The sequence below is a fragment of the Hyperolius riggenbachi genome, chromosome 8, assembly GCF_040937935.1.
Source record: "Hyperolius riggenbachi isolate aHypRig1 chromosome 8, aHypRig1.pri, whole genome shotgun sequence".
Classification (NCBI taxonomy): domain Eukaryota; kingdom Metazoa; phylum Chordata; class Amphibia; order Anura; family Hyperoliidae; genus Hyperolius; species Hyperolius riggenbachi.
Window position 1 is genome coordinate 275,407,706 of NC_090653.1, and position 12,837 is coordinate 275,420,542.

General features: G+C 45.0%; 1 protein-coding gene across 3 annotated transcripts in view; it reads right to left on the minus strand.

Annotated features, from left to right (window-relative positions):
- LOC137527897 (carcinoembryonic antigen-related cell adhesion molecule 3-like) overlaps positions 1–12,837 on the minus strand; it is a 239,944-nt gene that overhangs the window by 21,601 nt on the left and 205,506 nt on the right. For all 3 annotated transcript variants that reach the window (XM_068248947.1, XM_068248948.1, XM_068248945.1), the window contains one exon: positions 11,522–11,911. In XM_068248947.1, coding sequence (XP_068105048.1) covers positions 11,522–11,911 — 390 coding nt within the window. The remainder of the gene's footprint in view (positions 1–11,521; positions 11,912–12,837) is intronic.

The window sequence follows — 12,837 nt, forward strand, 5'->3', positions numbered from 1 at the left end:
GCAAGTTGTTTTCACCTTATGGATGAGAGGAATTTTCACATTTCAGCGCTCCTCCCAATCATTCCCCAATAAATGTATCACTACTTATAACAACGAAATGATCTATACCTTGATTTTTGCACCACCAATTAGGCTTTCTTTGGGTGGTACATTATGCTAAGTATTGTTTTATTCTAAATGCATTTTAATGGGAATAATAAGAAAAAAATTGAAAAAATTCATTATTTCTCAGATTTTGGCCATTATTGTTTTAAAATGAAACCTAAGACTGTGGATAAAATCCACAAATTGTATTTGCCCATTTGTCCCAGTTATTGCAACATTTAAATTATATCCCTAGTACAGTGTATAGTGACATTATTTTATTTGGAAATAAGGTGCATTTTTTTTAGTTTTACATCCATTACTAATTACAATCATATAATAATATACCCTCTTAACATACATAGTAAAAAAAATGTAGTCCCTAAAGTCTGTATGTGTAATTTTACTATTTGGCCACAAGATGTCCTTGTGCATTATTCCCTATTGCGTACAATAAGTATGCTAAGTAGGAAGTAATGTGTGGCTGTGTTATTTCGAAATTGACGCAGGCATCTCATTGATGCTGGCGATCATGTGAACCTAGACGGGAGTTTAATGCCCGCGTTACTCATTCCCATTCTTTCATCTAACGATCAGCAGCAGTAACGAGAAAGCGGGAGTCAGCACAGTGCCACCATATTAGCACGAGCACTGTTTTTGAACAAAAGCAGTGATCTTTCTCGCCGAACAAGTACGGATTGGCTCAGGGGAGTCTATCCCCTGTCACCAATCCCGCCTGTCACCAGGACTGTCATGATTATGGTCTTCTGCCCACACGATCGCGCGCATAGCCCCGCAGATTGTATGGACAAGAGCCTCACATCCCTGTGGCTACAGCAGTACCTGCCCTGGACGTGAGGCTCACGTCTGGTTGGCTGAAATGATTAAATGGGTGTGGGCAGAAGGACAAATAGGTGACTGGTGAACTAGTACTCTTCTGTATTTGTTTAGCTTGTATCCTAACACACAGCCTGGAAATATGAACACACTAAATTGGCAGCAATGCCAAATCTGGATTGGTTCAATCTTCAATATCTAAAAGGGATGTGAAATGAGAACTGGGTGTGACTTACACAAATAAATATAAGCAGAAGGCGGGACTGATAAAAAATATAGGCACCTATTCAATTAACTTTTCTTTTGAGTTTTGTTCAGGAGATAATTTCTAATCTTACAAAAAAACTTATTCAGCACTGAAAGTAAACCGGAGACGACAGGGTACAAAAGTTTTATACATTCCTGGGGCTTCCTCTAGCCCCCTTCACACCGATCGCTCCCTTGCTGCCATCCTCCACCTCCTGGATTCTTCAGTAGATGCCCCGTTAGATTCGCCAGTCAGGGGTCAGTTGGCACAGGTGCAGTCCACCAGCAGGCGCAGCCGGGCATGTGCAGTGCGCCACGACTCATGAATCTAATGAGGCATTTACCGGAGAATCCAGGAGGCAGAGGACAGTGGCAAGTGAGGGATCGGTGTGGAGGGGGCTAAAGGAAGTCCCAGGTATGTATAAAACTTTTGTATCCTGTCGTCTCAGGTTTACTTTAAAGGATATCCAAGGAGACATTTCTTAATAAAACTATTCAGCTACTTTTGTGTCTACAGCAGCTGGAACGCGTACTGCATCCTCCCTTCCCCCTCCGATTGCCTCCAATGGGTCGGCAACATTGACCTGAAAGCAGTATAGTGCAATAGCCGCCATGCCTACGCAGTTCGTCAGGCTCGAGGCCCGTGCAGCCTGACGAACTGCGTAGGCACGGTGGCTATTGTACTATACTGCTTCCTGGCTGACGAACTACGTAGTCACGGCGGCTATTGCACTAGCCCACTTCTAAGATTCTGCCTGTGCTCAGTAGGCGCGGCCTCAAATGCACTGCTGTCAGTGATGTGGGCACGCACGCACGATGTTCCGGCAGCAGTGATCTTAGAAGTGCATAGGCGCGGTGGCAATCTACTGCTTCCGGGGCAATGCTGCTAACCCAAGGGTCAGTCGGGGCACAGTGTGGGATGTTTCCTGGCTAATTGGGGGCAACCGGGATGGGGGGAGGAGTTCCCAGCCGCTGTAGAGACAAAAGTAGGTGACTACTTTTATTCGGAATTGTCGATATGGATATCCTTTAACCACTTGACCACTGAGAGGCTATTACCCCTTTAGGACCAGAGCAATTTTAACCTGTCAGCACTCCTCCCATTCTTTTGTCCATAACTTAATCACTACTAATCACAACAAAATGATCTATATCTTGTTTTTTTCACCACCAATTAGGCTTTCTGTGGGAGGTACATTATGCTAAGAATTATTTTATTATAATTGCATTTTAATTGGAATGATAAGAAAAAATTGAAAAAATTCATTATTTCTCAGTTTTCGGCCATTATAGTTTTAAAATAAAATGTTCTATTGTGGATAAAACCCACACATTTTATTTGCACATTTGTCCTAGTTATTGCAACATTTAAAATATTTCCCTAGTACAATGTATGGCTCCAAAAATTTTTGAAATAAAGGTGCATTTTTTTCAGTTTTGCATCTATCGCAAATTAGAAGCCCATAGATTAAAACAATAACACTAATACAGTGCTGTCCATAATTATTCATACCTCTGGCAAATTTTGACTTAAAGTTACTTTTATTCAACCAGCAAGTAATTTTTTGACGGGAAATGACATAGGTGTCTCCCAAAAGAAAATAAGACAATGTACAAGAAGCATTGCTGTGAAGAAAAAAAAATTCTCAGCTTTTATTTACATTTGAGCAAAAAGTGTCCAGTCCAAAATTATTCATACCCTTCACAAACTGTCACAATCTGTGAGAAAATCCAACGTTCTATACCATTCCAAATAGTCCAAGCTGTTCTAAAGCATTTTAATTACCCTGATTAATTGGAAACAGCTGCTTTACTCAAATCAACAGGTGAAAAACAGCAGCTCTCTGCAGTTGGTTTGTGGACAAAAATGGCTAAGACAAAGGAGCTTACTGAGGACCTGCGGCTGCGCATTGTGGCTGCTTACAACTCATGAAAGGGCTACAAGGCCATTTATAAATGTTTTCCAGTTCCAGTGGCTACAGTGCAAAGTATTGTTTAAAAATACAAGATGTTCTGCACTGTGGAAAATCTCAGAGGACGTGGTCAAAAGCCAAAAGTGACACCTGTGCTTGCCAGGAGGATAGTGAGAGAGGTGAAAAAGAATCCGAGGATCACCACCAAGGCCATCCTGGTGAATGCGGGCTCTGCTAGTGGCAATGTCTCAAGGCAGACAATCCAACAGACACTGCACACTGCTGGGTTCCATAGATGCAGACCAAGGAGGACACCACTTCTCCAGATAAGGCACACAAAAGCTCACTTGGCCTTTGCAAATGCTCATCTGGACAAAGAAGACTTCTGGTCTTCTGTGTTAGGGTTAGATGAAACAAAAATTTAATTGTTTGGTCCCAATGATGTTTCCTTCATTTGGCATAAAAAAGCAGAAGCCTTCAACCCAAAGAACACCATCCACACTTTCAAACATGGTGGCGGGAACCTAATGCTTTGGGGGGGGGGGTTTCAGCCAATGGACTAGGGAACCTGTAAACGGCACCATGAAAAAAGAGAAATATATGAGGATTTTCACCGACATCAGGCAGTCTGCAGAGAAACTTGGCTTTGGGCAACAGTGGACAGTTTAGCATGACAATGACCACAGCTGGCCTTTGACCTGAGCGACCGGAGCAGTCGCTCAGGGCGCCGGCTTCCAGGTGGGCGTACGCTTTCCTCCCTCAGATAAAAGTATCTTCCCCGCCGCACAGCTTCCCTCTGATTAATGCGCCCCGCTCTGAGCACCTCTTATTTCCCCTTCTTCCCTCCCTCTGTGAGAAAACGCGGAAAAGCCGCCGCATGTACTCAGAACAAGGCGGCTGATTCCGCGTCCAACGCGGCGGTTGGCACGCGTGGGTCTACATCTGGTGGTATGGCCAAACGCGGAGAAACCGCCGCATGCCTTGATGGCGGTGCAGCGGATTCCGCGTCCAGCGCGGCGGGTGCTTTGCAACACGTCTGGTGTGGCTGGGACTGATAGTCCACACAGGTTCAGAAGGACGCACGTGCGCGCTGAGAGGCTGAACTTATATGACAGCCAGAAGGGAGTCAGCTGACCAGGCCGGTCAGCTGACGGTTTTACTACTTCCCATTGGTCCAGCACTTAGGGGAGGCGCTGGAGGGCGCTTTGCTATATATACTGGGTGTTGGTCATTCTCTGGTTGTCTGCCGTTGCGATCACTACGTGGTAGCACTCAGACCATATTGTCAGAATCTGTGTTATCTCTGTTATACTTCAGACTAGTTCCAGGGTGTTGATGATTATGGAGCTCACACCCAAGACTAGGAATACTGTGTATTTTCTGTGTTATACTTCAGACTAGTTCCAGGGTGTTGATGATTACGGAGCTCACACCCAAGACTAGGAATACTGTGTATTTTCTGTGTTATACTTCAGACTAGTTCCAGGGTGTTGATGACCACGGAGCTCACACCCAAGATTAGGAATTAGCTTTACCATCCTGTTATACTTCAGACTAGTTCCAGGGTGTTGATGATCTTGGAGCTCACACCTATAGACTAGACATTGTTGATTATTTGTTATGACCTTCTGCTTTCCTGACCTCTCTTCTGATCTCTGATTTGGTACCACGCTATATCTGATACTCCGTTGCCAAACCTTGCTTGCCTCAGGACTCTGATTCAGTCTCTTCCCTCTGTACCTCATCTGTCTGTCTGTTGCCGACCTGGCTTGTCCGACCTCGAGAACTATCTCCTCTGTTTAGAGATAGTTCACAGATCTGTCAGTGACATTCCACCATTGGTGTCACTCACACTCTGTCCTTCCCTCTCTCAGCCTGACTCCTCCCCTTGGGGAGCCTCAGGCCATTGGAAGGAGCTTGTTCTTTGGCAGTATCTCTTACAGCCTGGCACACTCGAGATGGGTGCTCTCCTCAAAGTATTACTATTGCACCAAACACTCTTATTACTCAGGTGTCCAGAGGTTAGAGATATATCTGATTATCGGTGATACTGCAGATCATCAATAATCGGATATATATCTGTATTCTCGGTGATACTGCAGATCACCGATAATCAGATCCTCTCTGTGTTACACCGATCGTTACACCCTCGCTCCCAGAGAACGGTGCAGGCAGTGTCTCTCACCGTACATCTGATCTCGCAAACAGCAGCTTTGCTGAGCTCCCGGGACATTCTTCTGCATTGTGGCTTTAAGGGTCCTCGCTTGATGAGGTAATCAAGCAAAGCCCTTATAACTAAGAAGAATGTCCTGGGAGCTGAGCAGTGCTGTTGTTTGCGAGATCAGATGGATGGTGAGAGATACTGCCTGCACCATTCTCTATGAGGGAAGGAAGGAAGGGAAATGAGAGGTGCTCAGAGCGGGGCGCATTAATCAGAGGGAAGTAGGGAAGCTGTGTGGCGGGGAAGATACTTTTATTGGAGGGAGGGAAGCTGAGCGCCAGGGGGCCTCTTATTTGACTCCATGGGGACGTTCTGTGAGGGGGTGTGTGATCTGCATGTGTGAGTCTGTGTGTTGAGATCTGCATGTGTGTGTGCGAGATCTGCTTGTATGTGATCTGCATGTGTGAGTGTGTATGTGTGCAAGATCTGCATGTGTGTGTGTGTGTGATCTGCTTGTATGAGATCTGCATTTGTGATTGTGTGTATGTGTATGTGTGTGTGCGAGATCTGCATGTGTGTGATCTGCATGTGTGAGTGTGTATGTGTGTGTGCGAGATCTGCATGTGTGTGTGTGATCTGCTTGTATGTGATCTGCATGTGTGAGTGTGTATGTGTGTGTGCGAGATCTGCATGTGTGTGTGTGATCTGCTTGTATGTGATCTGCATGTGTGAGTGTGTATGTGTGTGTGCGAGATCTGCATGTGTGTGTGCGACATCTGCTTGTATGTGATCTGCATGTGTATGTGTGTGTGCGTGCGAGATCTGCATGTGTGTGTGTGTGATCTGCTTGTATGTGATCTGCATGTGTGAGTGTGTATGTGTGTGTGTGCGAGATCTGCATGTTTGTATGTGATTTGCATGTGTGAGTGTGTATGTGTGTGTGTGATCTGCTTGTATGTGATCTGCATGTGTGAGTGTGTATGTGTGTGTGCGAGATCTGCATGTGTGTGTGCGACATCTGCTTGTATGTAATCTGCATGTGTATGTGTGTGTGCGTGCGAGATCTGCATGTGTGTGTGTGATCTGCTTGTATGAGATCTGCATTTGTGAGTGTGTGAGTGTGTATGTGTGTGTTTGTGCGAGATCTGCATTTGTGTGTGATCTGCTTGTATGTGATCTGCATGTGTGTGTGTATGTGTGTGTTTGTGCGAGATCTGCATGTGTGTGTGCGAGATCTGCCTGTATGTGATCGGCATGTGTGAGTGTGTATGTGTGTGTGTGCGAGATCTGCATGTTTGTATGTGATTTGCATGTGTGAGTGTGTATGTGTGTGTGTGCGAGATGTGCTTGTATGTGATCTGCATGTGTGAGTGTGTATGTGTGTGTGTGCGCGAGATCTGCATGTGTGTGTGTGATCTGCTTGTATGAGATCTGCATTTGTGAGTGAGTGAGTGTGTGTGTGTGTGTGTGTGTGTGTGTGTGTGTGTGTGTGTGTATGTGTGTGTGCGAGATCTGCATGTGTGTGTGTGTGTGTGTGTGTGATCTGCTTGTATGTGATCTGCATGTGTAAGTGTGTATGTATGTATGTGTGTGTGAGATCTGAATGTGTGTGCGCGAGATCTGCATGTGTGTGTGCGAGATCTGCATGTGTGAGTGTTTGTGTTTGTGTGTGTGTGTGTGTGTGTGTGTGTGTGTGTGTGTGTGTGTGTGTGTGTGTGTGTGTGTGTGTGCATGCGTGCGATCTGCTTGTATGTGATCTGCATGTGTGTGTGTGATCTGCGTGTGTATTTGATCTGTGCCTGTGTGATCTGCATGTGCCTGTGTGATCTGTGTCTGTGTGATCTGCATGTGTGTGCGTACGTACAAAAAGGGCGCCTGGACAAAAAGGGCGCGGGGTGTAAACGCTAATTAATAATTAATCATTAATAGCGTTTATAAAAATAGTGTGCTATATTTCGTTTACAAATAATGTTTTACAAAATTATAAATCATTAAATAATGTTTATGAAATCGGCAATTGTGAAAACGTTAATCTTCCCTGTTTCAAAAGTGAAACTTATAATTACGTTTATTAAAAAACGATAATATATGTTTAATTGTTATAATTATATATTATTGTGAATAACCTTCATTTATGGTTTGTTCTTATAATAAAATCTGAAAATATTCTTTATAACGATGATTTAAATAATAAGTGTTGTAAAACATTAGTAAGTATTACAAAAATTTTACTAAAACTATACCTAAGCCTACTCTCACACAGAACCCTCCCTGTATCTATCCCTAACCCCTAGACCCCCCTGGTGGTGCCTAAACCTAAGACCCCCCTGGTGGTGCCTAACCCTAAGAACCCCCTGGTGGTGCCTAACCCTAACCACCCCCCTGGTGGTTTATATTGTACTGTAACTATACTTAACCCTACTCTCACACAGAACCCTCCCTATACCTATCCCTAACCCCTAGACCCCCCCTGGTGGTGCCTAAACCTAAGACCCCCCCTGGTGGTGCCTAAACCTAAGACCCCCCTGGTGGTGCCTAAACCTAAGACCCCCCTGGTGGTGCCTAAACCTAAGACCCCCCTGGTAGTGCCTAACCCTAAGACCCCCCTGGTGGTGCCTAAACCTAAGACCCCCCTGGTGGTGCCTAACCCTAAGACTCCCCTGGTGGTGCCTAAACCTAAGACCCCCCTTACTGATCGCTTTATTATGTGGATAATAATGTTTTACTAATTGTGGCTGCAAAAAATATATTGCAATTTACGTTACGTACTGATCGCTTTATTTTGTGAATAATAATGTTTTACAAACAGTAAGGGATAAAACTTTAAATAATGTTTTAATTTAATTTTAATTTGCGATACGCCAATCTGGGGCGGAGTCACGCAGATGATTAATAAATGTTACATTTTCTGTTCTGAGTTCTGGGGGCTGCGACCTTGCTGACCAGGAGGTAACTCCTCCTTAACCCCACCTAGTTTGGAGGTAATCCAGCCCCAATTCTAAGATTGTATAAATCTATGGTCAGCATTGCCCGCCTCGTCTTTCACCATTTCATCTGCTAAAGAAGAGCTATGTGCCTATGTGTTAATCTGTATAAATTTATGTAATGCAACTTTATTATTAAAACGTTTAAAAATCGTTATGGTTACGACCTGCTCTAAATATACACAAACGTATCTATTCTCCTGAAACCGCTACCCTGTGTTTAATAGATGTGTACATTTATAACCCGTATGCGCGGACCCGGCTCAGATATTCAGATCTGACCCAGATTCCTGCATACTGCAAAGGGTTAACAGAGCGTTCTCGAAGTAGTAGCATAATTACAGTAGCGGGCTGTGTAACCCGCTTGGTGGCAGATCTTTGAATTGTATGAGTGTGGTGAATACTTTGGCGTCCAAATGCTCCCTCCGCTAGTCGGTTCATCAACCTGCGAAGTCGGTTACGTTTCGTGATGGGCAAAATGACAGTGAGAGAGGATTTCTGACTCCGATCGGTTGACCCCGATCGCGGACCGGCCCTTGCGGTCTGTGACAACAAGAACAACATTAGGGCTCAAAAGAGCTGTTGTGGGGTGCTTTTTAGCAATAAGAATCAGCAAGGAGCAAGCTAATAAGCCTAACAAGAGCCTAACTAAGCTTTCCCTATGTCTCTGCAGCAACCTCTCCCTTCTCTAATTACTGCAGCCACACCGAGTGAGTGAAATGGCCAATGTAGCTGCCCTACAAAAGGGGGGGGGGGGTGGCTCCAGGAGGGAGTGTAGCCTGATTGGCTGCCCCGGGTCTGGTGACTGTGATGTAGAGGGTCAAAGTTGAGCCTAATGATGTAGTATAGGGGGCGGGTTGAACTTGCATATAGTTTGCGGTTCACCGCGAACGCGAACCAGCGATGTTCGCATGAATCGGTTCGCGGTTGAACCGTTCGGACCATCTCTAGTCCCTACCTCTCCCTCTAGATTATAAGTCTAGATTCGGCAGGGTCCTCCTCCTTGTGTCTTCTACCTGATCACGCACCTCCATTACCGTACACCCGTCCTATGGATCTGAGTGAACTCCACTTGCCTAATCTCCATGCCCCATCCAGTGACTGACTAAGCATTACCTTGTACTCATACTGTGCTGCTGTAATAATGCGCGGAAGTGCAGCCGCTCGCTCTCAGAGCGGGGCGGCTGCTTCCGCATCAATTGTGGCGGCGCCGCATGGAGGAGCCGCCGCACGCCGCATGAGTAGCAGTGAACGCGGAAAAGCCACCACAGAGTGATTGGGCAAAATTTTTGCCTTTCGCGGAATTCGCACAAAATAATTTGAAGAATTCTTTGTCTGGTTTCTCTCCATTCCAGATTGTGACAGGGAGGTCACCGAAATTCTCCCCTTTTCCAGTTGTCTCTTCTCCATTTCCAGCACTGGAGGTTTGGCAGAGATCACTCAGGGACAATTGGGGAATTGTTAAGGGGAACTTGCAGAAGGCGTTTCAGAGTCAGAAGGGTCAAGCGGACAAGAGACGGTCCGTAGACTGGAAGTTTCAGCCAGGGGATTTAGTCTGGGTGTCCACTTGACCTTGAAGCAGCCATCTGCTAAACTGGGCCCCAGGTTTGTGGGTCCATTTTCCGTGACCAAAAGAATTAACAACGTCACTTACGCCATTGATCTTCCTGCCAGCATGCGGGGCGTAAGGTCGTTTCACGTGTCCCTACTTAAACCTGCGGTTCATGTGGGTCCTACTCCTCCTCCTCCGGTGATGATGGAGGACCAACCTGAGTACGAGGTGGAAAAAATCTTAGATTCACGCATGGAACAGAACTCAGTACAGTATCTGGTGCATTGGAAAGGGTATGGCATTGAGGAGAGACAATGGGTACCTGAGAACCGCATGCATGCAAACAAATTAAGGAAGGAGTTTTACGCCTTACATCCCGAGAAGCCTGGTAGGAGTTGTCCGGAGTCCACTCCTTGGGGGGGGGGGGGGTACTGTACAAATGCACGGAAGCACAGCCGATCGCTCTCAGAGCGGGGCGGCTGCTTCCGCATCAAGTGTGGCGGCGCCGCATGGAGGAGCCGCCGCACGCCGCATGAGTAGCAGTGAACACGGAAAAGCCGCCGCGTGCAGTGCGGAGGCTCCCGCGGCGGACGCCAGGGAGAGTGCTGGTGTGGCTGGGACTCATAGTCCACCAGCCTTGAGAGTGACGCGCGCGCACGCGCTGAGGCAGAGCATATATGGCAGGCAGAAGTGAGCCAGCTGACCAGGCTGGTCAGCTGACTCTGGCTCCACTCCCCATTGGTCCAGCACTTGGGGAGGTGCTGGAAAGGGGCTTGTGTATATATACGGCCAGCTGTTCAGTTGCTGGTCGTCTGGCGTTGCGAACACACACGTGGAAGCACTCAGACCTGTAGTCAGATCCTTAAGTGTGCCAGGACCAGCTGGAGCTGTAATCCTACACTTAGCTAGATTCTGTTGATAGCTAAAGTACTAGTTTGATTGTGATTATCTGTTATGACTTTTTGCCTGCCTGACTATCCTCCTGAACTCTGACCTTGTACCTCGATATTTCTGATGCTCTGTTGCCGAACCCCGGCTCGTCCTTAGACTCTGTTTCTGCCTCCTGATCTTGTACCTCGATATTTCTGATACCCTGTTGCCGAACCCTGCCTGTACTTTAGACTCCGCCTCCGCCTACTGTATTTGTACCTTATCTGTCCGTGTGTTAATGACTTGGCTTGTCCGACCTCGAGAACCGACCTCACTATTGGAGGCGGTTCCCCGTCCTGTTAGTGACACTTCCTCCAGAGTGTCACTTTCAGACATTCCTTCCTACTGTCAGCCTGACTCCTCCCGCCTTGGAGAGTTCAGGTCTTCGGAAGGAATCCGTGCAGTACTCCTTACTGCACTGAGGCCTAGTCCTCTAAGTGTTACTGTTACACCAAACACTACACTCTACTCAGGTGAACAGAGGTTAGCTGGTATATCGGATTATCGGTGATACTGCAGATCACTTATAATCTGGTATACATCTGTATTCCCAGTGATTCTGCAGATCACCGGTAGTCAGATCCTCTCTGTGCTTCACCGATCGTTACAGCTGCATGATCTGGTCTTTCTTGTATTCCTGTACTGTCATTTTGCTGTATGTCACCCCTGAATATTGTCTGTGACCTTAACTAGTGTCCAGAGCTGCATAATATGTTAGCGCTTTCTAAATACAATAAATAAAATAAATAAAGAATCGAATTAAATGACTCAATATTCATGAAATTTAATTACAGCAAAACACCAAACTTCATACCTGAAGACATCTTTTCTGGGTGAACCCACATACTGATTCTCTCTTTAATTGTATAAAGACCAATGGACAGTTGAATGGTGTATAGCCCTGAGTCTGTATCCTGGACATTGTGGAGTAACAATGACCCATTCAATTCGTAGAATTTCACACGCTCTGTGTATTTTGGGTACACTGTGGTCTCTGCTGTGCTCCATGTTGGAAATCCCTGGGAATCAATGGTGCAATTGAAGACTTCATAAACCAAAATGGGACTGTTCCGAATCATCCATTCAATGGTATACATGGAGACTTGTTTGGCTAGAGTGTAGTCCACGGGTAGAAGCACAGACTGCCCTCTGGTGACGTTAACTATATTCCTGTAAACCTTTATTTTGTCTCCAAATATTGGACCTGCAGAAAATAAAAACACAGTTCTAAAATAACGTCCAGCAATGACAATTTTCATGATCCATACAGAAAAGACAAACAAGAACTGAATACAGCTTAACCATTTCAGCCGGCAAGTTGTTTTCACCTTATGGATGAGAGGAATTTTCACATTTCAGCGCTTCTCCCAATCATTCCCCAATAACTTTATCACTACTTATCACGACGAAATGATCTGTACCTTGATTTTTGCACCACCAATTAGGCTTTCTTTGGGTGGTACATTATGCTAAGTATTGTTTTATTCTAAATGCATTTTAATGGGAATAATAAGAAAAAAATTGAAAAAATTCATTATTTCTCAGATTTTGGCCATTATAGTTTTAAAATGAAACCTAAGACTGTGGATAAAATCCACAAATTGTATTTGCCCATTTGTCCCAGTTATTGCAACATTTAAATTATATCCCTAGTACAGTGTATAGTGACAATATTTTATTTGGAAATAAAGGTGCATTTTTTTTTAGTTTTACATCCATTACTAATTACAATCTTATAATAATATACCCTCTTAACATACATATTAAAAAAAAATGTAGTCCTTAAAGTTTGTATGTGTAATTTTACTATTTGGCCACAAGATGTCCTTGTGCATTATTACCTATTGCGTACAATAAGTATGCTAAGTAGGAAGTACTTAGCATACGTTATTCTAGAATAGACTACTTATTCATAACACAATCAGATTAAATCTAGTCCGAAACACTTCAATTGGCAACATTGACATCTCTGACCATGCCCCTGTCTACATGGATATTCTGTTTACAACAATCAGAAATAAGCAATTCAATTGTAGACTAAACCCCCAAATCTTGACAGATCCTGAAGCTCATGATGCAATAGCCAAAACTCTGACCTCTTTCTTTAAAGACAACAATACTGATGATGTC